The sequence below is a fragment of the Lingula anatina genome, chromosome 2, assembly GCF_051362555.1.
Source record: "Lingula anatina isolate TDL-2025a chromosome 2, LinAna3.0, whole genome shotgun sequence".
Taxonomy (NCBI): domain Eukaryota; kingdom Metazoa; phylum Brachiopoda; class Lingulata; order Lingulida; family Lingulidae; genus Lingula; species Lingula anatina.
Genome location: NC_141768.1, coordinates 29,476,299 through 29,502,702, shown reverse-complemented (window position 1 = coordinate 29,502,702; position 26,404 = coordinate 29,476,299). Strand labels below are relative to the sequence as shown.

At 33.8% G+C, this 26,404-nt stretch overlaps 2 protein-coding genes across 3 annotated transcripts; one reads left to right on the top strand and one right to left on the bottom strand.

Annotated features, from left to right (window-relative positions):
* Nucleotides 1-1,056: 1,056 nt before the first annotated feature.
* Nucleotides 1,057-10,758, bottom strand: LOC106165474 (dipeptidyl peptidase 3). The gene is made up of 19 exons (XM_013543678.3): nt 10,583-10,758; nt 10,111-10,288; nt 9,735-9,851; nt 9,368-9,457; nt 8,750-8,887; nt 8,355-8,429; nt 7,958-8,039; nt 7,619-7,773; nt 7,255-7,385; nt 6,872-6,930; nt 6,384-6,578; nt 5,853-5,959; nt 5,405-5,497; nt 4,959-5,021; nt 4,630-4,754; nt 4,377-4,497; nt 3,994-4,173; nt 3,346-3,508; nt 1,057-1,781 (listed from the first exon to the last, which is right to left on the bottom strand). Exons 2-19 carry the CDS (start codon nt 10,276-10,278, stop codon nt 1,639-1,641), a joined length of 2,205 nt encoding a protein of 734 aa, XP_013399132.3. The 5' UTR covers nt 10,279-10,288; nt 10,583-10,758; the 3' UTR covers nt 1,057-1,638.
* Nucleotides 10,759-10,896: 138 nt separating this feature from the next.
* On the top strand, nt 10,897-26,140 carry LOC106155162 (structure-specific endonuclease subunit MUS81). Of its 2 annotated transcripts, XM_013529847.2 has the most exons (20): nt 10,897-11,093; nt 11,499-11,571; nt 11,908-11,964; nt 12,577-12,737; nt 13,289-13,390; nt 14,245-14,325; nt 14,770-14,858; nt 15,327-15,472; nt 16,030-16,108; nt 16,643-16,725; nt 16,915-16,999; nt 17,380-17,868; nt 18,095-18,216; nt 18,374-18,486; nt 18,669-18,785; nt 19,687-19,782; nt 20,013-20,138; nt 24,490-24,593; nt 24,800-24,883; nt 25,048-26,140. In XM_013529847.2, the coding sequence occupies exons 1-20, from the start codon at nt 10,959-10,961 to the stop codon at nt 25,112-25,114; spliced, it is 2,409 nt and encodes an 802-aa protein (XP_013385301.2). In that variant the 5' UTR covers nt 10,897-10,958; the 3' UTR covers nt 25,115-26,140. The 2 variants fall into 2 exon arrangements, with proteins under 2 accessions (XP_013385301.2, XP_086859305.1); XM_087003179.1 differs by lacking the exon at nt 11,499-11,571 and having other exon boundaries at nt 10,905-11,093.
* Nucleotides 26,141-26,404: the final 264 nt, after the last annotated feature.

Genomic DNA, 26,404 nt, shown 5'->3' with positions numbered 1-26,404 from the left:
AGTGTTACGCGTCGGTAGGCCGTAATATGTTGAATAACACGTGCGCGTGCCCGAGCGCGTGCGGTCAACCGCTTGCCAAGTTTCTTATATTAGCTTGATGTTACGGTCACACCGCGCTTTTAACCTTGATTTTATATTTATTATGCTTCATCGGAAAAATTGAAGGTGCAGTTCAAATTTTATCTTCTCGTTAACATTTTCTTTCGGATAAAAATAGCGTTTAAACATGCACTCATTTTCAAAAAACATTATGCAGTAATTCTGTGCCAACTAGTAAGACAGCGTGTTCAGCTTTAGCCACCCTGAATTTAAGAGGCCATTGAAAACTCACCACTCCGCTTTCGACAAGCCTCTGCTGTTTCAAGCAGTGGTTGGTCAGGGGCATACTGATAGGAAAGAGGTACCCTCTCTACCTTTGCTGCAGATTAAATATGGGCATTTTTTCTTCAGCAGCAGAAAATCGTGTCAAGAGTTGGCCAGTATCACCAGTATGTATGTGAATATCTAGAAAAAAAATCAATCTGTGACCCTGGTAGAGGGTAGGAGAGAGAGAGAGGGGTTTCCACTGACCTCTGGAACTCAGGGTGACAATAACTGGTCAATGGGTACTGATATCTTCTATCTGTATTGGAGTAATCCTTCTTTTTTAGGTATGCCCGTATTCATCAGAGTTAAAACGTACTATGCTCCTTGCACTTAGAATTTATACGTCCATACTCCAACAGGGAGGCAGTGGTTGTCAGCACTAATTATCTCAGTACAGTAACTGACAAGCCCCCATGTCAGGCACTAGGGACCGATATGTGCAAACTACAACCACCTTTGAAACAAAATCTCAAAGACTTCCATTCATTGCTAAAAAAAGATTTAGCATCAAAGGAGAAGGTTATATTAATGTACTTAAAGATAGCCGATGGGTAAACGTCCTGAGGAGATACTGAGATACTGAGATGACTTATGCTGTCCAGCAGTATGCTGTGCTTTTCATCAACATTTCATTTTTTTTTTGAACCCGGTGCTTTTCATATTATATGTAAACAAAACAAATGCAATTGCTCAACATTAATATTCATCAAGCATTTTAGTCAACAAAGTGGAATTTTGCACAAACTGTATGGAGAGTTCTTTCTCAAAGTCTTCTGCTGATCACATCCAATCTGATGATTAATAAAACTGTTTACATGAGTCACAATCAATCATTTTCAAGAGAAAAAAAACTGCATATCATTATCTTCTTCATGATTTTTACTCTACCAACTCCCTTTTAAGGAAAACATACCAGTATGCTGTGTTGAAGTATATGCAAATGAAAAAGCAAAGTCCTTCCTAAATGTACCTACTAAAAGCATTTGGTTATTTTCAAATTTTTTAACTAGATATATTCAGCTAACACACTCCTGAACTTACACTTACTTACACTCTGCCCAACAAAAAATAAATCAAATAATAATAATAATAATAATAATAATACACTGTCTTGAATTACAACAAACAAATTTATGATGCAATGAAAATATGGGAATCTGACAATGTGATTAATTTTGTTCAATAATTCTGTTTAATACTCCTGAAACTTCTGTAAAAATGGGCCATACAGTAGTCCTACAGTTACAGTTTAGTGCTTCGACTGCTTTCCAACTACATGTTCTCAAAATATTTGCTGTCCATGTCCCACAGTGTTTGAAGCTTGTCATCAATATCAGTGCTGGGAAAACGCTCCTTGAAGGACTGGATCACTCCTGTTGGTGATGCCTCATACTCCACTAAATCCACTGTATCTCCTGGAGCCAAAAAAAGTGTAATTATTTCACATGATTCTTCACATGTTTGTGTGGAAGCCTGTACAACAATATTTAAGATCAAAAGGAGCAGACATCAAAGAGATGGAAAATGCGGATCAAAAGCAAATAAAAACAAGGTTGTGGGTGGTGCTGAAAACAACAATCACCACATCTTGAACAGTGGGTTAAATACTACACTTGTTCACATATATATCAGTACAGACACTCAGCTATACAGTTATTGCCATTCACATAAATGCATTTCTAAGCCTTGACAAATTTATGCAAAGTATACACATAAATTCAGTATCTCTCTTTTGTTTTTTCTTTCTCTGGGAAAGGAAAAGTTCCAGGGTCAGTAATGCTTTTAAAATGCATAAAAAAGTATTACATACATTCAATCATAAGCGCACAGAATGCCCTTAATTTATTTCTCAATTCATAGCAGATATCTGACCTTACACCAGTATTTTTAGTTCAATAAAAACAGCTTGTTTTATTCTAAAATGAAATCCATACTAGCTCTGAGCATTTCCTGGTACAGCTAATCCTAGCCATACCCTGCAGTTAAACGCTCCATAAAAAAATGTAATTTCATCCAGGCACTCTCTCAAACTTTTAAAATCAAACATTTGGCTCTCACTCAAAACTGGCCTTTATTCCCCACCCCAATCCCTTAACTGATGAGTCATCCAAAAATAGGGAGCAAAGAAAACTGTTGGTCAGTCTACTTTGGTAGGAATCCCCTGTTCCCCATAATTTGGAATTAAAAAGAGGCACTATCTTAACTCAACATAACCAAAGACTAATTATTAGGTATTTGTTACCAAAACATAATTTTACATTATACAAAACATTTTAAAAACAAAACACACTGACCTAACCAACTTCTAGGCCTCCTTCTTAAGTTATACACATAATGAATCTAAATCAAAGAACAGACTTGACCTCACTTGATAACCATTTCTGAGGATCAGAATGAAGTGAAAAGAGAATGGTGTTTATGACTGGGGAGGATAATAAGGTTTAGAACTTATGCTTTTAATACTGGATACCCAAAGTTTAAGAGCTATATATAAACACTGGAATAAGAAAAGAGATTGGAAAGGGAGTAAAATCTTGTACCTCTCCTGAATTTTTACTCTTTTTTACAACTTCAATCAGTAATTGCAATTGTCTTCAGTTAACTCCCTATTAAACATCCACAAAAAGGAGAAAATCCTTCAAAAGGAGGCAGACATCCCACTCTGCTAACAGAGACTTCGTATACTATCATACACTTGTGGTCTTCAATATGTTCTGAATCACAGGGCTGGCTGGAATTCAGTGTGGGTCATTTTAGATTTTAATTTACATCTGCACAGCAGACTGTTTACATGCAAATGGCCTAACTGGATGAATAATGGAAAATAATACACCGTTATCTACCAGTATGTTACACCCATCATCAGAACTGCCTCAGCCTGCAGGTCCAAATCTAATAAACTTCTGGTTAGGCTTACAAGTGATATTTTACCTTGCATTTTTCATGTAATTTTAAAGAGCTGTTTGCCTATGATCTCACCCTTTATCTTTGTATTGCACTGCACGAACATCTTCCTTGATTGCTTCCTGGCTATCACAATATCTCGCAGAGATTGAAACTTGGGTTCTTGGTCATCGCTGACCTTGGAGTAGTAGTCATACATTGCTTTTGCACTCTCATAGTCTGCAGTAGATTTGTAAATCTGGAAAACAATATGACTCATGCTCAACAAAGATCATACGTGTTTACTGGCAGTTGTAAACACTATCAGACCTATTTATCAAAAAGTAATGTTTTTACTTCAAAAATAGTATTTACATGTGGGAACAATTGTATTTCTTCTCTTACTAAAGAATATGCTCATATATACATAAAAATAACTGGTCTGGGCCACATTTTAATTATTCATTAAATAAGCTGTGGAATGGAATAACTCAATGGATCCACAGGCAACTTGGATGTGTATAAAAAGGTAACAATATCAACCAAATTCAACTCTCATGGATGAGGGAGTCGAAAAGTTTTCAGGTGGAAACATACTGATATCTGCTACCTCCTTACACACTGTACAGAGTGGAATCAAGTTGAATTGTACTCTTCTAATTCATTCTAAATCTACAAGACCATATCAATAGCAAGAAGTCCTAGAGTTATAGAGTTAAATCACTAACTTTGGCACTTTTTTACCTGAAGTTTCTGCAAGAAGTCCCCAATAGCTTTTTTCCCCACTGTGTGTATTTTAGTTCTGTCTAAATGTATTACAACATCTGGCTCCCCATCTGCTCCTGTGGTTTGTTGTACGGTCACCAGGTTGTTTCCAGCCTCCAGCAGCACACGCAGGATCACAAAACGAGCATTCATGTGCGCCTTGGAGAACATAAAAAGTGCCATTAGTATTTCATAACAGTTCAGCTGCAAATAACATGGCAAACAACAGATCTGCCCATTTGAAGAACTATTGTGTTAAAAATACCGTTTTACTTCCTCCATTGTTACCCTATATTTTGTCAACAAGTGACTCCATCTGTTATCATAAAGTGCATGTTAATTTTCACAAGATACAGTTTTACCTGTTTCCATGCCTGAGTCTGTGGACTGTAGAATTCCAGTCCCAGAAAGCCTGCCCTCACCATGTTCAGCCAGTTAATATAGACCAGGTCATCAGCTTCTTGACCAGAATGACCAAAAATACTGGAATAAGAGGACAGACTGTGACTTAAATGACCAAAATTTAACAAAACATAAAATGCAGCCACGAGGTTTGATAATAAAAGATATTTTTTTTGTAAATATCAAGGAAATTCAGACAATTTTTCTGCCTACCTTAAGACTGTCTCTGACAAACAGAGATAAAGACCCACACACTCAGCACGGCATTCTTCATATGATGAACTGATCACAGGAAATTTAGAGTCCCAGGTTTCCTTGCCTTCATACCACTTCTCAATCTTGAGCATAACAGTAAATTATAGAAATGTTACCGCAAAACAGCATTAGATTTTTCATTTTTCCCATCAAAACTTTTCCACAACATTAACCATTTAATAATTTTTTGTATTTCTCATAAATTCAATTTTGTTCAGCCTTCTAATATTTAATGCTGCAGGAGAATAATGCAATAAGCAAATAAAACATTTCATGCAGTTACTGACCTTTGATCCAGTAAGTGGGTTAATTACTTTATGTACATCAAAATTAAATTTTCCATCAGCTTCCTGAAATTAAATCATAAACTCTTTAAATTATATCACAGGCAATGTAGATTTACCTTAATAACACTGCATGAAAGGGTGCCTAAGAAAGCCAAAGCGATATTTTAAATATTTACAGCATTCCAAAATGTCCAGTTACTTTTTGCAAATGCTGTCTGATGACATTACAGCTCAAGTATTTCAAAGTGGCACAAGTGATTCCTGAACACAGTGCTTACAACTTACTAGGTCTAATACAAAAAAATTCTTAAATTAACATATAATTTTGCTCAAATCCCTTTTTCACTTCACACAAGCATGCTTATCATGTTTGAAAACCATAATCATGTTCATGGTTCCATCCCAGCAATAATATATGAATGGAAAAGAAAAAACATAAGAAATACCTTGATGAACAACTTCCCACTGCCATGTCCCAACAACTCATGGAGACCAACTTGAACCTCAAATGATGGAACCTTGTACTTGACATACAATTCCTAAATAATCAACATATCAATTTAAAATATACATCAAAAAAGAACTAAACAGAGAACAGTTTTTTTGGGAAAGGAAGTGACATTTTTTCCATTAAAAAAAGAAAAAAAAAGTCAGACTCACTGTCCAAAAAATTTAGTTAAAATAACATTTTTATCCTGTCAATACATCTGAGTTATACCATCATGTTAAATACAAAAAAAAAAAAAAAAAAAAAAAACAACAGCTGTTTTATCCCATATATAAAATAAACAGGCAAAGGGTAATCATTTTTTTTTTCATTTTTTAAAAAAAGAGAAGGCAGAATTCTATAATTGACTAGATAATGAGTCTAGGTTCCAGATGTGCCAAACATACCACATCCTGCTCTTCAAGGAATGTGACTTTTTGATCCTTGTATCCTGACACTATCACATTGCCTAGGGAAACATTTTTGAATCCTTCAGACTGTCTTATGTCATCGTCTATAAACAAAAGAAAAAAAGCTTTTAAGTTTTCTTTTTCAAACAAAATAACAACAAATGCAGCTAAAAGTGAGATAATGGTAACAAGAAAATCACTCGGAGAGCACAGATCAAGACAGATTAATTCTCACTGTTAATCAATTATTTGTAATTACTTTTTCAGTTACCAATTAACAAACAATGAAAAGCAAAAAAAGCAAACTTGGAATTTTCTTTCTTCTTTAAAGTAACTTGAGCAAAGTATTCCAAGTCACTTGATGGGAAAAAAAACATTCTAACACCATGTTTCTGAATAAAAAGATTGTGCCAGACATACATATATCTCTCTGTCATATTCATTCAAAGTTATTCTCACACTTGTTAGGACCTATAAACAACAATGAAAACCACCAATTTGCTCTATTCTATTCTAAAAGGTGCTTACAGTTTGGAATGTTGATCCCAGCCGGTATTCCACTACCTCCGAATGCCAACACATCCAAGGAAGTGAAATCAGGACGTAGAAAGGTATCCTTCTCAAACTCAGCTGGCCAAGGCATCAGTGGTAAAATATCTTCTGCCTTGTCAACCAACCTGGCAAACTTGGCACTCATCTCCTTGTTCACCATAGCAGCAAAGCCTGCAACAATGTGGCTTTGATATATTTGTTGGGTCACTCTGGATAATTTTCAGCCAAATAATTACTTCTTGAACACACACACATATACACACAAAATAAATAAATAAATTAATAAATAAAACAAATAAATAAATAAATAAATAAATATGTTACTTTCCTTGAACACAGTAAAATATGTTTTGCATTTGGTGAAGACACTCCGTGCTGACATGATCTCAAAATAACAATAAACTTTTCCTTCTTTACTCTTTAAAATATGGTTTTGAGACAACCGGCAATGAATGAAATCCTACCTTCAAACTCCCCTCTTACACCAAAGGGATCTCGGTATGACTCAATAAAACCAATGTAACTGCAAGGTAAATTAGTGATAACTGTGACAACATTCATGTTCCATACAGGAAAACACTTTTGACAACTTCACATAAACCGTAATGACTTCAAATTGGGCTCAAAATGAACTTTTCATCCAAGACTTAAGAATAACAGATAAAGTTGTGATATTGAAAACTACTCACAGCTGTTTGGCAGCATGCTTTAAACTTTGTTTTTACTGTATTCTACAATAGATTGCATCAAATCTTATAAGTTATTGGCCCACAGACCCCTAATGTATGAGCAAAGATGCAAAGATAAGATAATAGTTCAATAAGAAACTAGATAATAATTCACTGACGTTTCCACAATTGGTCCTTTGTCCTTAATCCAGTGTCTGGAGCCATCTTTGTGAGAACAGATGGAGCCACAGGTAAAACTGTGTGCATAACACTTCATCATGTTTCTCTCCTCCGAGTTGGCTGCATACTCCTGAAGGATAGGGGCAAACATTCAACTGTCAAAACTAATGAGTTTCACATCATAGGATATAATCTTTAATGCATCTTAAATGCATCTTAATTTGTTTGTAAACATTCTACTTCTCTACTACTATGCGTTAGAAATGATTGAATGTGTTTACTGTGAAAAATGATCTCAGCCCATATAGTGTATTTAGACCAGATGAATATTGTAACAGGCGCTAATAAATACAAATACCATACCGCTGCTTTTTCTACGTTCTGTACCACCAATTTCATCAGCTCGGCATAGTCTCCCCTTGTGACAGTGAAAGTAATAGGGGTACTGCTGCCTTCTGGTGTAAATTCATGTTTACCTAATACTTTTTCAACGTCTTCACAAGCTGGAGTTTTTTCCCCTAAAGATATAAATAGAAATATTCCATAATAAAAATGACAACATTTGCTATCTATAAGATTCAATGTGATTAATCTGACTTAACCTAAGACCACCAGAAGGCAAGTTTTAGAGAATGTGTCAATAAATAGACTGTGAAAATGTTGAAATATCACTTTCTAATGTGGATAATTTCCTATACAAACCATCTTTCAGTGAAGAAGCCAGTCTGATCTCGTACTCTTTGTCAGAGGTTTTGAACAGGCGGGTATTGTATGCACTAAGTTCCTATAACAAAAATAACATACAGTGAACCAGTATTCTTTTATTTAAAAACATTCCAACACTGCATTGTTTATTGTTTCCCATAACAATTCTGTAAATATACTCAAATGCTCAGCCACCAATCAATTTATTAAATGCATGTCTATATCTTGCCTCATCGTCAACTGTATTGCAACTGAGAAGAAACATATCTTATTTCTAAATTAACATATCTAATAATAATAATAATAATAATAATAATAATAATAATAATAATAATAATAATGTGAGATATTAAAATACTACCTAAAAACATTTAAAAACAGACAAAGATCTTACCTTGCTGTCTAAAAACTTCTGTGCTACTTCAGCATCCTTCAAATCACAGTTTCCAGAGAAGTAGGTGCTTATGCCCTAAAAAATATTCTTGTTATATTATGTTTATGCTACAATTAATTAATTGAGACACTATCAAAACTACAAAGCATTTTAAGGTTCATGGTTCAGCAATCTTCTACACACTGGTTTTATTATATAGTTTTACATGTGTAGCCATTTTAAGGACAGTCGCAACCAAATACAATGTTTCCAATATATTTCCAATATTTTGTGTGATATGAAATCCAAAACACTCCAAAACAATACCGTATTTATTTAATGAGATACAGAGCAAACTGACACACAGAAATACCTCTGTAACTAAAATAAAAACCCCAAAAATGAGTATGTGCTACCTGTTGTCCTAGTCCCAGTTGCTTGTTCCTTTCTGTGAGTGAATACATGGCATCACCTACACGGTTCCACAACTGTTCAATAGCCTTGGCATCTTGCTCATAGGCTGCACTGGCAAACACCAGAGATTTGAACTTTTCCTTAAAAATTGAGAGAACAATCCCGATGTATTATTTCAATAATGAAAAAAAATATATACATATATCACAGGCTCATCCAGGGCATTAAGATAAAACAGGCTTTCTGAAAACAAGAAATAAAAGCTTTAAAAATAAGAGAAAATGGGGATTTTATTACAAATAAATATATTATTGTAAAATAGGTCTCCCAAATACCCTTAAGGCCACCCCGGCCCAGAAAAGTTTATACACTGCTGCAGAAAATTTCCCCTCACATTATTTATTATTTCTTCACATAACTTAGAATATCTGTTACAAGATTGGGTGTTCACAGCAGATATAAGATCAAAGAAAAGGTTTCTTGCTTAACTTTGAAATATTCTGGTTCACAGGAGGCAATGACTCCATATGTATAATATTAGCTTTACCAACTTGAAGGTATATGTATCACTGAATAGCAAATGAAAGCTGCCTAATAATATCTAGCTTACTTTTACTTACTTTAGGTACGGTGGGAATAAATTTAGAGTCACCAAAAGATTTATAGTTTCCCATATTGGAATAGACGCCAGCAGCATAAATGAGAAGACCCTGAAATTTTTTAACTTGATAAGTACAAAAATCCTAAACATATATAACCATCTTGTCCAACAGTTCTAAAACAAACCCCTAAAAACACGGAGATGCTGATATGCAATTGATAAATCTGAACATCTATTCAAAAATTTAAAATCTATTCAAAACACAAAAGAGAAAACAAAAACAGCATTAATGAATTTTACTGTGGGAACTTTGATGCAAATTCAAAATACAAGATGAAAAGACATTACTTGTTGATACTTGTAGTAAGTGTTCTGATGAGATATACCTCATATTCAGCCTCAGTTAGGCCAGTCTTTAAGGCCAGTTCTTTCAAGTCAGAAAGAGACTGAGCACGGAAAAGTTTTTGGAAAAGTAAATATATTCCCGGGCTTTCAGGAGATGTCTGAAAGAGCACAGAGAACATGATTTTAGCAAAAAAAAAAAAAAAAAAAAAGAAAAAAACGTTTTATACAACGTTTTTTCAGATTAAACATCTAACTTGATTTTGTTTCACTGATAAGTAAATATTCATGTAAAAAGAAAAAACTCAGATGTTAAACAAATTGTAAAACTGTATAATTTTATACTCCTACATGAATTCAAAATAATCATAATTGTAACTTAAATTCAGTTTTCTAAAATGTTGTGGTTTTAATAAATACCTGCAGCAGCACTATCAGCCCTCCATTAAATGCTGCCTGTGCAATGTAGTGGGCATACATTCGCTCCTTGGGCGTGAGACCTTCAAATGCAGTCTTACACTCAAGCAAGCAGACACCCGTATCATTAGGTAAAATGTACTCGGACAGGTTGGTTTTCGGAGCTGCCATTGTTGGTGTGCTGAAAATAAAGTGATGTAATTTTTAAAGAAGCAAATGTTGTGTGCAATTTAAGCGTGGATGTTGCAAGTGCTGTCCATAACCTACACACGCACACACACACACACACACACACACACACACACACACACACACACACAGTTTGAGTTGTATGTTTTTCGATTGTGATAGATGGACTGCTTTCCAAGTGCAGTTAACACAAGTAATGCTTGAAAAAGTGCCTAAAAAACTTAAATCCAGTTTGCTTTGGTTTCCAACGTGGTAGAAAAAATGCGCTAATTATCTTTACACTCACTCGACAACTAAATTCCTAGTATATTTCCTGTTATTTACAAGTCGATAACACCGTGCACTTTTCTGTAAAACGCCGCTAGATTATCAATATCTCCAGGGAAACGATTGCAGCATTCAGTATCACATTCACATCAGCGGAAGTAACGGTACACGACTATAACGCAGCTACTATTTTTAATTGATACGATATTGTTAAAAACAAATCTGTGTCCTCATAATTTTAGAGAATTTTTATCATTTGGTTTTAAAGAATTAAATTTTAGTACAGGATATTTCGATATTCGGACACAAGAAACCTATGTTCGTGTAAGGTGCCCGCACCAACCGCGCGAGAATCAAATGAACTTCCGGTCTCAGAAGCGGAAAGGCATTGGAAAATGAGCTCGGGGCTTCTCGGAAAACGTAAGAAGCAAACTAACCCATGTCCCAATCCATTATTTGTCCAGTGGTTAACTGAGTGGCGAGACGAAGCGGCTGAAAAAGGATGGAAAAGCCAGTATACATATGGAAAGGTAGACAGTCAAATATGTTTGTGAAAAACTCAAGTTCTTGTTCTAATACATGGCATATTATTATTGCCAACATTTGCTAACTTTTAAGATGAAATTAAAGCTTTCCCTTTAAAAAAATACTTCCAACCTTTCCTAGATTGTAAAAACAGTGTACATGCCGTAGCACCAGCTGTTCTTAGTGAGTCATGCTTCAACACAGATTAAGTTCCCAAAGCAGTAGTTCACTGTTGTGATATTAGTAACCTGAATACAATAATGGGTAGAAATCTGATACACTTGGGACACTTTTTATGGCAGCTTGTTTAAACAAACAAATATTATCACCTATGCTCCTGATCCTATTCACTGATTCAGGGAACACTGTTATATGCCTTGATATGAATAATGAACTGATTTATTTTTCAGGCTCTGAAGACGCTTAAGAAATACCCCCTTGGGGTCTCTTCAGGAAAAGACTGCAAGTTTTTGGAAAACTTTGGTAAATGGCTACTTGGCCATTTTTTTCCATTTTATTCAAAACAAGAACAAACCTCTTTATAAAGAATTTACAATTAGACTGTCAGTGATTTTAATGTTTATACACTTGTACAGGGGCAGATGGAAGCCATCTTCTGGGTCTTCCGGAAGATTAAATTTTCAGAATTTATCAAGTTTATATTGACCAGTATTTATTCTTTTCTGTTGGGAGACGGTCAAAAATGGAAGATGGATCAATAAAGAAGATTTGGAAGACTGTCAGAAAATATCTCTTGATCTGCCCCCTGGCTGTATTTGGTATATTATTTATCTTCAAAATTGAATTTTTGTTTTTTAGGTGACAAAATATGCAAGATGTTAGATGACAAATTGTCAAAGCACATTGCTCTGTATGGTATGTATAAAAACATTCCTTATTATATATTTAATATATTCAATACTTATTATGCATTGGCTCATACACTGTTTGAGACAGAATGTCTGCATAAAATTCATTTTGCTGCACAGCATTTTCTTGGATTAAAGGAACCAGTAAGTTCAATGAAGTTAAATATTAAGGGGGCGTAGATTCCCATTTAAATGCCTATAAACCACTTCTACTAGTTTCTTTTATGACTCATAGTTGGCATGCCAGTAGATAAACCGAATTAATAGCTCAGTCAGCAAAAAAAAAAAAAAAAAGCTTTAAACTCATCTCGTATTGATGTATGGCACATTCCCGCTGCACTCTCCATAGCATAAATGTTTAAATGAGAGCTGGCTGAATTGACCGAGAGTTACATATAGGACAGAAAAAAAGCAGGAAATTTCTTTTTATATGTCGCATTTAAGGAATTATAAGACGATACTCTGATAATTCCTTATAATTAAGTTATGCTATTTGAAAATATATGATAGCATTTGGTCAGGTTTAGTGGCAAAGATTAGGCATTACATGTAACTTTAAATGTATTACATTTAATTTCAAGAGCATGAACTTGGTGCAGTTAAGAACATATTTTCACAGGTACTACAGCTGCAGTGACAACAGGAGAGAGCTCCTCACAGCCTTTGCCAACAGGTCCATGTGCCGATAAGAAAGCCAGGTCAAGGTCACCTGAAGTGGAAGGGAATGAAGGCTTTTCATATGAACAACCAGCAGACATACCTGCACATGAAGGTCTAAAGGTAAAAAAAAGGGAAAAAACATTTGCTTTTTTTTTCTTGTAATATCAGCAAAGACACCTGTCATCACATTTTTTAGTTTAGAAAATTAAAGGGATAATAACTCTTTGTTTTGGCCAAAAAATGAATTTTCCTGGAGTAAACAACAATTTTCCCATACTAACCAATGGTTAATGAATCCATTTTTAGGTTCAAAGTTAGTCCCTGGTTTTTTTCTAAAAAGTTTGCTTTTTTGTTAAAATCTCTTAAGAGATTATAACAGAGTATAGCCGTCAATGGAGGTCACGTGGTCTGAAGACCAGCTCAGATATCAGAATAATAGCTATAACTGCCATTTTTGTGGCAAAACAGAATATATTATATTTCTATGAGTTCTTCACAATGCTTTTATTGTGAAATATAAATCACATATGAAGAGTTATTATCCCTTTAAGTTTCTAGGTGTTCATGGGACATTTTTGGAAATTACTTTATTGTCTGAAAAAAAAATGTATGAATAAAAATTAGTTGCCCTGAGTATGACACAATTACCCTTTATATATGTTTTTTTACAGAAGAGAAGGCAGCTATCAGAAGTAAGAGGACAGAGGGAGTACATACCACAATTCAGATCTGGTGCCTATGCCCTTCTTGTAACGTTATACAAGAATATGCAGGTATTGATGATTGAAAATAGGTTATTATAATCTACATGGAGATGCTTGAATTATTTAGTAAAAAACTTTATGGAAAGGGAATTTTGTTTTACTTCAAATGTGGTAATAGTCTATGTTGATTTAAAAGAGGAAGGTTCTTTTCTAATTAAATCAGATCAATCAAATTATTTAAATAGAAGTTAAAGGGATAATAACTCTTCGTATGAAATCTATATTTCACAATAAAAACATTGTAAATAACTCATAGAAATATAATATATTCTGTTTTACGACGAAAACAGCAGTTATAGCTATTATTCTGATATCTGAGCTTGTCTTAAGATCACGTGACCTCCATTGATGGCTATACTCTGTTATTATCTCTTAAGAGATTTTAACAAAAAACCAAACTTTTTAGAAAAAAACCAGGGACTAAATTTGAATGTAAAAATGGATTCATTAACCATTGGTAAGTGTGGGAAAATTGTTGTTTACTCCAGGAAAATTCATTTTTTGGCCAAAACGAAGAGTTATTATCCCTTTAATTTTGGGCTATTTTATTAATTTTTACCCTTGTAAAGGGCTGGGGATGGACTATGTAAGGCCCATATTTGTAAATTGCTGCATTATTTTCTTAGTCTTCATGTTTAAACTGATGTAGGCTGTCTGTTCATATGTCAGCTTCAGCTGGGTTGTTATGTGTGAATGTCAGTTGTTTTTTTATAAGTGCAGTATTGAGGCAGTTCAACATTTTTTTAGCATCTCCTTCACTTTTAATCCCAACTGTGTCATTTTGTTTGAGAAGATTGCTAGATATATTTTAAAACTGATAAAAGTGTTGTTTCTAGGGTAATATATTTTTGTTTATTTTGTAGCAAGTTAACAGTAGAGGCTACATGACTAAGTTGGAACTAATCAGAGAAGCACAGCCTTTAGCAGACAAATCCTTCACAATTGTAAGATTATAATTACTATTTTATCAATAAAATATATAAATAGATAGATAAATAAGTTAATTTTTCAATTAGACTTGCTCCATGTCATTTTCATATGAACTCTGATTATGTAATGTTCCTAGGTTGTGTAATGTTATTGGACATTACTTCAACCTTGCACAGCCTATAAATTAAATCAGCATAAAAGTAACCTCTGACACTTTGTATATGCAGATACGGCAGAATTTTATTAAATATTTACCCTCTGCATACCATCGTTCTGTAATCCAAGGTTGTGGTCTGGTTGTTTTTATATCTTCACATCTTTATCCAGTATTTGTAATAACTGAAACTATTAACACATATATGACAGTTGTTTTTAATTTTCTATTATGATAATTTTTTTCAGTAAAGAGTAATATAATTTAGGTTATAGATGTGTACAGTGAATGAATATTTTTGCAGCCAGATCCTGGTGGTAGGTATACTTCATGGTCAAGTATGGGAACCCTAATCAACAAGCTTTTAGTCGTGAAAGAGAGCAGTCCTGCCAAGTAAGCCACATGCACAGTATCTAGCTACCATGTCTTCTCTTTGGTGAAAATATATTTAAGATCTTGCACACTTCAGGCATATTCAGAACCAATTGATCTAACTAATCTGCATATCAAATATGGAGCCACTCACTTTAAAGCTTGATGAGATTTTATTGCTGTACCTCTGCTGAGACGGCGCACTAGTTCGTCCACAGATCAACTGGTTCTGAAAGTGCCCTTAGTATCGTTTTCTGCATTTTGATATTAGACTTGATTATGGAGGATTCAATTTTTTTAGAAAGGTTCAAGAACACAGATGTTTGTATAAATGAATTAATAAATCAATTACATGTAAGAGATATTTTTTACTGGTTGTTTCATGTGGAAGAATCACTCTGTACATATAACTGTGTGAGTGGAATGTTCAAAACAAATAGTTTTGACTTAAAATGCCTAACTTCTCTAGCCTTTCTTTCTTTCATGCAGGTACAGACTGACAGAAGCTGGGTGTGAACTTGCACATAGATTATTACATGTGGAGCCCACATTAGATTCTGGGACACAGGACAACACCTCAGCATCATCTGACAAGATCCACAGTGAGACAGGTCAGAGTGCAGGAAATACTACGGGTAAGTATGTGTCACTGTCAGAGGGAAACAATGTCATATGAAGTTGATTAATTGGGTGATGTATCACAGGGTTGTGAGTATCATTTATTTTTAGAAAATATATCTTAAGCTGCTATGCCTGTGAAACCAGTAGATTTTTCATAATGTGTGAATTAGGTGATCTGACATTGCTGTTTGATTTTTCAAAAGAACTTTTGCTTTGATTTCATGTTTTTTACTGAAATGGAACTGTTACCTGATGGTTTAGAAAAAAATTGACAAAATGAAGGTCTTGATATTGCTGATGTAAATGCAGTAGGGGGATATGTCCAGTCTACTTGAAATTGTTATTTAGACCATTAAATCCTGATATTAGAAAACTGGTGGTTGGAATGGCCAGCAAGATGAAAAGTTTCTGGCACAGACTGATTTAATGTTTCTTCTTTGCCTAATTTTTCCTTTTGAAGCTGTCTTAAAAATATTATTTTCAGAGAGATTTTCTCTTTTTTTTTCTGTTGCATCAAAATGCAAGGAATTCTTTTTTCACAATATTAAACTTTATACCACATATTTTCAAGGCTCCCCTCTTCAGAATCCTGCATCAAATAAGATCTTGCCAGTAACAGAGGACTCTTATGAAGGAGACTCCAATATTAGGTATTTTTCACAGAATATTAAGATACTTTTTATCCCCATTTCTGTGGACTGATCACTGAGGTCATGTCTTCACTCTGTTAGTGTGTACAAAGAGGCTTGAGATTTTTCTTACTTTGGTATGAAATCAGATATTTATTTCTCTCAACATTTTTTATGGACAGACACTATGGGGTGACCTAAATACAAAGTCTGCTTTGTTACATGTATATGAATTTTTAAATTATTGAAAATAATTCAGGGGCACTGAGAAACTTTTCGGTGTAGTATATTGTAGTGTACATGTAAATCCTAGATGGTGGAGCGAGTTGAGTAGGAGGTCAACTCAATAAAAGAAATGACTTCACATGACTGCCCCTTGACCAATCAGTAAGCATCAAAATTTCTTATCATGTAACATTGTGTAATGAAATATATTTATAGCTGTATATTTTTGGCTATTTCATTTAAGTAATGCACAAATAATGATTAATATGCGCTGTTTATTGTGCTTGCTGTTTCAAATATTTCAAAAGGGTTTTTTTTTCTTTTTTTTAGAGCCCCACAATTCCAGTTTTGGTATGTGACCCAGGAAAATGAACTAGTGAAGTACAAAGATCAAGCAGCTGTTTTGATAGATGGTAATTTGATGATTCTTCCTGTAGCTTGAAGTTTCATTGAAGATTAATGGTTTTCTTTATCAGTTACTTTAAACAGCTCTGTATATTTAAATATTTACAATTTTGTTAATAAGTCATTTTAGTGATAGATCATGGGACATAACATAAAATACGGCTTGTAAAACTTTCATGGGATTTCTTTATTTACAGATTCCATCGGTATAGGGTTCCTGGTAAAAGCCAAGTATTCTTCACTTCTTGCCTCAGGGTTAAGGCATCAACTGGATGACTCCAGGTATACTTACTAATGTATCCCTTTTTAACCAAAAACTATGCCATAACTGTTAATTCTTCATTTTCAAATCCGGCCTTTATAAAAACATATAATTTATTATTGAAAAGTTATTGATCTGTATACAAGTTTGTTGCCTTTGTTTTAACTTGTAAAGGAAGTAAGAGGATTTTAAAAAAATTTTTCCCTCTGGCTCTTTATACACCATCTTATTAACTGTTGTGTTTTCACATCTTAAACTTAAGGGTTTTATAATTTTCATTGCTTTTTTATCACTTTTAACAGCTCTATCATTATTTAAATTTCTCATATATATTTTGTACATATTTATATAGTAGCTGAATAAATATTTTGAGGAAAAGATTGGTTTTTTTGTGTTCCAGGTCATCCGAGTTTGGGGAGAGATATGCCTATATCCACAATGATGATGCTTCTGACATGTGCTCTCCACCTCCCAGTACTATTAACTTGAAATCACTCACCCAGCAGAAAGGGTTTTATGAGAAATCTCAAAGTAAACAATTATCAAAAACAGTTCAAGGACCAGAAGTCAAAATAAAAAACACGGAAGATATTCCAGTTGTGTCACAGGTGTTTGGTGCCAGTTTCCCAGCAACTGCGTCAAGATCTACAAAAGATATTGAAAGGACAACAGTGACTTCCAGCAGGAGTACAAATAATTTTGAATCTCAAATCAATGGTGCTAAAATTGAAAAGTATGTTCTTCCGACTTTAAGAGAAACTACCAGTTCACTGTCTCAGGATTCTACTACATCAGGGGAGTCCATGAAAAGCCTCCCAGTAGCACAATTTACCATGGATGCTGGAACATTTGACATTGTGCTTTGTGTCGACAATCAAGAACATTACGGGTAAAGATGATTCAAGTTTCTCATACATCAGATATAATGTACAGCTCTGATAATTTTATCTATTTTACAAAAAAAAAATAACATTTGCTGTCAGAGAGAGAGGGATTACCACATTTTATCTGATGATTCCATTAAGGTTCATTTCAGATCGAAGTACTCATGTGTTGACATAAATTTTGTTAGAACTTAGAAAAATACTGCTTTTAGATAAATTTTTCACTTTTAGGAGTGGCAAAAAAGGTGATCTGTTGCCTGAACTGCTGAAGAATGGGGTGGATTGCAATGTACGCAAGTTACAAGTGGGAGACTTCCTGTGGATTGCAAAGGAAAAAGTGAAACATACCCCTGGTGAGAAAAAAAAAAGATATTTCTGTTTTGATGCTATGGCAGTATGTCAATCTTTTTTTTTTTATATAATTTTGTCCTTGGCTTTATAGTAGAAGTCTAGGGATGGACAGTCAGTTTTGAAATGTAAATTCCTTTTATAATACTCTTCCTATTTCAGGACTGCTCCAGATGCCCAAAACCAGAGAATTAGTTCTCGACTACATTATAGAGAGAAAAAGGATGGATGACCTGGCTGGCAGTATTATTGATGGCAGGTTTAAAGAACAAAAGGTATTTGTGTTTATCCATATTTATATATCATATACTGATCACAAATCAGAGAAGATAACAGCATGATAGTCTCTTTAAGTTGTCAATTTGTATCTGGTTTGACTTTATGTTGGATGTAGGAATGAACTGTTTGCATTAAGAAATAGTGTTGAATTTGTAAAGATTGTTGTTTTTTTTTTCAGTTCCGCCTCAAAAATTGTGGCCTTAGGAAACCCATTTACTTGGTGGAGGATTATGGATCTACTCAGCATTTCAGTGTGAAGGAAGATACGTTAAACCAAGCAATAGTCAATACACAGGTAGAAATCATTATCAGTTGGTTATAATTATTTAACATCACTTCACACCTTTTATTGTGGAATGGATACTCTGAATAGCAAGACAAACATTATTCCTTTTTATCCATTGATGAAATTCAGTGAAACTTTTGTGCTTTAAAAAGTTCCTTCTTAAAGTTTTTCTTGACATCACATTTATATGTCTAACTTTATTGTTTGTGTCACTGAATTGTTTCTGAATCAGATTTTGATGTCAACACAGGCATGTTGAAGCTTCAAAGATGGATTTTTTTTTTCGTTTAAAGAATTAACCACTCAGGGTTACATTGATGAGAAATGGTGAAGATTTTATGTTGGCTTATTAACCTAGAATAAAAAAAAATAGCTTATGAAGGGAATGATGTACATTCTGCAGTATGGATGAGAATTGCAAAACTCCTATTGGTTTATGGGAGAAGAATTGAAAATATCCAGAAAATTCAGTAAATACCTTTATTAGCTTTGTAGTTATATCTAAGTCACAGTTCATTTTTTCAATGGCTCTTAATTATAAGCAAAAAAACTCACAAATCAATAATTTGATGGCCGATACACAGTTAAAAAAACACTGGAAAACTTCAAGATTTTAGATTGTGAACAAAATGAAGAGAAACATAAGATGGACATTTTCACAGTTATTTTAAGGCAGTGGGAGGGAGCTGAGATAACCCACTAACCAAGGGAACACATCCAGAGTACTACCACTTGACATACAAGTACTGCGATCAAGATGGTATGTCAGCCATCAAAATATTGACTTATTTTTAACTCATATTTAAAGGCTATTGAAAAAATGAAAAATGACTATGACCAAAAAATTGTCTTTAAGGAGTATTTTAATCTTGCCAGCTATTTGGTTCTTTACCTTCAATTTCATTAACAGGTTATAGATGGTTTCTATGTGAAGAGGACTAAGGACTTGAAGGAATCAGTAGCGTACCTAACTATCATGACAAGATATTTACAGAGCATTTACAAGGTATGGAGTATATGTCAAATGCTGGTCAGTATTTTTAATTTTAGGGCTTATGGTGAATACTCTAACATTCAGAATTTCGTCTAAGAACATGAGTAAGACTTAAGTTAAAGTTTCTTGATTTTTTAAAAAATTTTACCTCCTGTCCATGTAAAAGTACTATATTTAGAGATCTTTGCATAAATATGCTGCAGTGGTTATGAAAAATTAATCCTTGTCTTTCACATTTCCAGAATAAATGTCTACATGCCTGCAGTAAGAATGAGCTGGATGAGAATGGTGGTGAAAGTGTAATAGACAGTTCTGTACAGATGCTCATGACATATGAGGAGTTCAGCCAGTATTCTATTAAATCAAAGGTGTTGTATATCTTCAAACAACTTTATACAAATCAGTTCAATACATATCAAATTATACGTAGTTTTGGGGATCAGCTTTTTATGTACAGACACAGATGTGTCAGTACATATAGCCATCATCTGCGTCTGTCGGCGCCGTCGCCGTCGCCATCGTCGCCGTCGCCGTGCACTTTTACCGATAACACGATAAGTGGAAAACTGTTTTTTCTTTTGGCTTGAAACTTACAGAACTGATGAATATTCGTAATACGCAGGTCAAGTTCGAAAATCAGCATGATCGGGTCACTTATAGGGAATTTATGCTGTTTTTTCACTTTTTTCAGCATATATGCAGCACCGATAACACAATAAGTGGAAAACCATTTTACCCTTTGGCTTGAGACTTATAGAACTGATGAATATTCATAATACGCAGGTCAAGTTCGAAAATCAGCGTGATTGGGTCATTATTAGTGAATTTAGGCTATTTTTTCTCTTTTTTCAGCATATATGCAGCACCGATAACACCATAAATGGAAAACCATTTTACCTTTTGGCTTGAAACTTACAAAACTGATGAATATTCGAAATACGCAGGTCAAGTTTGAAAATCAGCATGATCGGGCCATTTTTAGGGATGTTATGCTGTTTTTTCACTTCTTTCAACATATATGTAACGCTAATAACACAATATAAGAAAAACAAATAGGCCAATTGTCATTATACTCACAGGAGTAGTCAAACTAACTAAAAACGCAGGTTGAGTTCCAAAATCAGCATAATCGTGCCATTCTTTTAGAAGTTATGCTGTTTTTTCACATTTCCTCAGATTCAATTGTTAGGCATATTAACAGTCTCATTATTGAACTAATAAGATACGTAAAAGTGTTTGTTTGACATTTCCTGCATCTCAATAACATTGTTAGTTGATTATGTAAAAATGATGGTAAACTTGTTATTGTGTATTATGTTATAAAGCGTCAAAAATGGAAATAAACAAATATCATTGCAGTTTGTCAGATTCAATCATTTACTATATTCATTATCTCAGAATGGAGGAAATTGGACATTTAACACTGTTCTATTGATATTTTTCCCATCTCATCAATTTTCTTAGTTGATCATATACAAATGGTAGAAAACTGTTTATTTTGTTTTATGTTAAAAAAGTGTTCTAAAAATGGAAGTAAACCCATTGCAGAACAGTGCTGTCTTGTTTCAGCATATATGCAGCACCGATAACACGATAAGTGGAAAACCATTTTACCTTTTCCCTTGAAACTTACAAAACTGATGAATATTCATAATATGCAGGTCAAGTTCGAAAATCAGCATGATCGGGTCATTTTTAGGGAAGTTATGCTGTTTTTCACTTTTTTCACCATATATGCAACACTGATAACATGATAAGTGAAAAATCATTTTACCTTTTGGCTTGAAACTTGCAGAAGTAATGAATATTCATATTACGCAGGTCAAGTTTGAAAATCAGCATTATCGGGTCATTTTTAGGGTAGTAATGCTGTTTTTTCACTTTTTTCAGCATATATGCAGCACCGATAACACGATAAGTGGAAAATCATTTTACCTTTTGGTTTCAAACTTACAGAACTGATGAATATTCATAATACGCAGGTCAAGTTTGAAAATCAGTATGATTGGGTCATTTTTAGGGAAGTTATGCTGTTTTTCACTTTTTTCAGCATATATGCAACACTGATAACATGATAAGTGGAAAACCATTTTACCTTTTGGTTTGAAACTTGCAGAACTAATGAATATTCATAATACGCAGGTCAAGTTTGAAAATCAGCATCATCGGGTCATTTTTAGGGAAGTAATGCTGTTTTTTCACTTTTTTCAGCATGTACGCAACACCTTTGTGCTATATGATGGTACTGTATGGATGACAGTCTATAAAATTGTCCCTTGGGTGATCACTAATTAAATTAAGGTCTATAAAGTCACTTGCCTACTCATTAATTTTCAATTAGCTATTAAATGAGATTACATAAAACACTCCTTGAGATTTCCCTGTAAAGTCCCATAGGTTTAGCTCTCTTATTAACTGTGTCACAAAATTAGGATTTGGTGATAATTGTGCAGATAAATGGTGTTTAACATTGCAAATAAATTTACAACAAAAAGAATGTGTTATGCCAACATGCTATAGATGAATAACAGTGCTTTATTTTTCTCAAACTTGGTGGGGTTATTAATATCAAGTTAATACAGCTAGATTAAAAGTTTGAATAGCAGCTTTATTGGAATTTTTTACGTTTTATTTAAAAAATTTTTTTTAATTATTTTTCAAACACAAGCATCTTCAAGATGTGATTTTATACTCCCATCCACCAGAAGTGCTGTGCATTTTCTGTATTTTTGTATATAATTGTTATTTCTTCAGATTTAATTCTTAGGCATGTTAACAGTCTCATTATGGAACTAATAAGATATGTAAAAGTGTTGTTTTGACATTTTCTGCTTCTTAACAATATTGTTTGTTGATTATATAAAAATGACGGTAAACCTGTTATAATATTGTGCATTGTGTAATAAAGTATCATAAATGGAAAGGAACTCATCATTGCAGTTTGTCAGATTTAATCATTCACTATGTTCAGCATCTGCAAATGGAGCAAATTGGACATTGAAAATTGTTCTATTGCTATTTTTCCTATGTCAGCAATTTTCCTAGTTCAACATTTAAAAATGACAGTTTATTGATCATTTTGTTTTAAAAAAGGTGTTGAAAATGGAAAGAAAATCATTTCAGTACAGTTATCTCTTGTTTACATTTTGGCATTTTGAAAGTGTGACTCTGAACTTCCATGGCCTTGAAGACCTTCCCAAATCACATTTTCTGAATATTCATGATACTTTTATTTTTTTATAAAAAATTTGATGGTCATTATGCTGTTAAGTATTATGTTTTATTGCATGAAAGTTGAAGAAAACCCTATTTTGGACACTGCTGCCAGGATAGCAATTAAGGGAAAACCATGTTACTTACGATACTGAAACTTAGTGAAAAGTTTCATAAGACAGAAGTGCGCAGCTTGTGTTTGAAAACCAGTGTGATTGTTTTCTGTTTTGGAGGCAATGCAGGTTTATAGAGTGCTATACTGGCATTTTCAAGTTGTGACTTATCACTCCCATCTGCCAGGAGCCCTGTACTCTTACTTTGTAACATTTTCTGTATTTTGTTAAGTTACAAGAATGATTCTTAGGATTGACATACAGCCCCCCCCCAAAAAAAATTAATAATATATAGTGATTTTATATATATATATATATATATATATATATATATATATATATATATATATATATATATATATATATATATATATATATATATATATATATATATATATATATATATATATATATATATATTAATGAGTTTAAGCATTTTTTTTTTGTGTGTGTAATTTTCACTGTACCTCATTCTGGCATTTCCAAAGTTTAACTCTTATCAGCCTGACACCTTAGGGACTATTTCCAGACCCTATCACGCTAACTGTGGATCGATCTATCTCCATGGGAATTCTCGCTAAATTGCAATCAATGTTAGTGGCTTAGTTGTCTGTCACGCCTACTGAAACTGGCATGCCAGAATCCTAAGACTCTCAAACTGAAAGCAATTTAGTGAGAAACCCCTTGGAGTTGCATTGATCCTGTTAGATTGATCTAGGTATGGGAACTTAGTCTAATGCTTGATACACATTTTACTTTCATCCTAATCCAATGTTATGCAGAATAAAAATTTGATGTTGGCTATGCAGTTACAGTAAGCATAATACATTAGTTCATCAGAATTGACAGTATCCTATTTCCTGCGTTTTTATTTTCTGGTTTTTGTCTGTACATTTGACAGCTTTGCTGCCTTGTTTTAAAAATGTGCAGTGTCTTTTTTTTTTCATCTTGATTTCTCACCATTTCTGTGTTACAAGTGGTATTAATCCAAAGAACTCTGGTTGGCTAGAATCAGAGGGACAACTGCTGCTCACGACGTCTTGCAGTCCCCTTCTTTAATTTGAGTGGAAGAGGTTTGTAAGGAGGGCTCGTCTTTGTAGCATTTTTCTTTTTTATTTACCACTCTCATCACAGGCCAATTTCACTTTAGATCATGTCCTCTGTATATATCAACACATTTTTGGAAGGCTTCATTTCTGCACATTTTGGTAAGACTCGCTTAAAGTTTTCTTGTAAATATCGTAGAATGGCTGATTTTGTTGCATGTGTTTAGTTGAGGAGGTGACTCTTTGAATTTTTCAGTTGGTATTTAATGAGATCCTGTCAATGCATGATTATCAACATACAAATGTTTGACTTAATAGGTATATATATATATTTTTCAATGCTGAAGGCTTTGACAGTGAAAGAGGTGTTTGGCAAGATGCTAATGCAGCTCCATGGTATGTCTGGAGAGAAAGCACTTTCCATTACAGATCATTTTCCAACATTGTCACAGTAAGTTGTTATGTAAACGGGCCCATTTTGCTTTTATCCTCTCTCTCCCTGTCTCTACCCCCCCCCCTCCTCCCCTTTCTAGCTCTTTTTCTCTCTCTAAGATGTAGGGACATGTGACATTCTGTATTTCGTGAAATGCAGTTTGATGATTTACGATATGTCATTAATAAATAAGGAATGTTTCTGTTTCTTTTTTTTTTTTTCAGTCTGGTACAAAAATATGAGTCCTGTGCTTCAGAAAAAGAGAAGGAAACACTCCTTGCAAAACTGAAATTTGGTAGTATGAACAGGTTAGGTTTCAAGGCATATGAAAGCTTGTTGAAATTATAATTGAAATTTTAACACATTTTTCAGTTAAGCTATGCATGTAAGATTGGAACTTGCTAGATCAGTAATACAGATTTTATTAATGATATTGATGTATACTAATGGTAATTTTTTTCTTTTCAAATAGGAATCTTGGTGCAGCCCTCAGCAAGACAGTGTATCAACTATATAACACGTCTGCGCCATTACAATAAATGGAATTTTTTCAAGTAGTTTCCGAAACAAAAAGTTCTGTAGGGGAATGACAGTCAATAAAAAATGAAACTGAATTTACATGAACTGTATATCAGAGGACAAAGAAGAACAATTATCTAAACACTAGAGATAAACAAACACCACATAGGATTAATTTTTTTCCCTAGTATCTGCATGGGAACTAAAAACATGCAACAACTGCATACCTTCTCATATATTTTGTTTTCATTCACATACTCTGCTCAGTTTTAATTTAAATTATGAGATGATGTTATTCATTTCAGTTTATGTTTCAACACTTCTGTACTCCATATATTTTATGGAAATGTAAACAGGCACATGAATTGGTTTTAAAGCAGGTCTATCAGGAAATTGTATAAAAAAATAGCTCTTTCACAGTGTAACACATTCCACATGAACGAGATCTGTTTCATATTCAACACCAATCTTACTATCGATCCATAGAAGGGAAAAAAGTATTTACATCTTGCAATTAGAATATACAATTTACCTTTCAAATGGTGGAAGTGGAGTATCATGTGACTAAGATACTAGCATATTGTACTGAGTAAATGAACAGGAAGGATGGAGAGTGCAAATGTTGCCAGGACTCCCGAGTTACGTTGATACATGTAGGGCACATAAACTGGTTTTAAAGCCATGTTCAGATTCTCAAATGGTCTAGATGAACGAGATCAATGCTAGGTGAGTTCTTTACTGTAAGCAAATCAACACTACCCAGTACAAGCAAAAGTTTGTATTTGCTCTCATTGTATTAAATGTTCTTTAGTTTACTGCAGGAGTAATAATCACTCTGCACTTTACCAAACTAGATAGTGCAACTTGATGCTATCAACAAGCACAATCAAAAAGGCATGACAATAACTCATTATATTGTATGTTTTTTCATTTATTACAATTGAAGATTCCAGTCGAAACACTTGGGGCCACATACATGTATAACACTATAAATACAAAGGGAATCACCTTGCAATAAAGGCAAAATAAATGTTATTTTTAGCAAAGTCCAACTGGTTTACTTTTTATTACATAAAATCCACAAAACGGTTCCAATATTCTTTCTCAGAACGACACCAGAAAGCAAATTCAATCAAATCAACCAGACGGTAACCACAGACAGGCCTTCATGTCAATTTCAACATTTTATGTCAAAGAGCGCTCTTTTCATGCATCGACGTGGACTCGTCTTCTCTTGTATCTATTACCCTATTAACATCGGAGACCAGTTTTTTTAATGTATAGCAAGATAGGCTCAATCTTAATTATTT

What these genes read in the sequence shown, in the direction of transcription:
- LOC106155162 (XM_013529847.2), top strand. Translation starts at nt 10,959, where the DNA reads ATGAGCTCGGGGCTTCTCGGAAAACGTAAGAAGCAAACTAACCCATGT. An exon ending in CATCAACTGGATGACTCCAG is followed by an intron (nt 17,000 to 17,379) that starts GTATACTTACTA and finishes TTTGTGTTCCAG; the next exon opens with GTCATCCGAGTTTGGGGAGA. An exon ending in AGTATTCTATTAAATCAAAG is followed by an intron (nt 20,139 to 24,489) that starts GTGTTGTATATC and finishes TCAATGCTGAAG; the next exon opens with GCTTTGACAGTGAAAGAGGT.
- LOC106165474 (XM_013543678.3), bottom strand. Translation starts at nt 10,278, where the DNA reads ATGGCAGCTCCGAAAACCAACCTGTCCGAGTACATTTTACCTAATGAT. An exon ending in TCCTTGAAGAGCAGGATGTG is followed by an intron (nt 5,498 to 5,852) that starts GTATGTTTGGCA and finishes TTGATTATTTAG; the next exon opens with GAATTGTATGTCAAGTACAA. An exon ending in ACTTCTTGCAGAAACTTCAG is followed by an intron (nt 3,509 to 3,993) that starts GTAAAAAAGTGC and finishes ATTGTTTTCCAG; the next exon opens with ATTTACAAATCTACTGCAGA.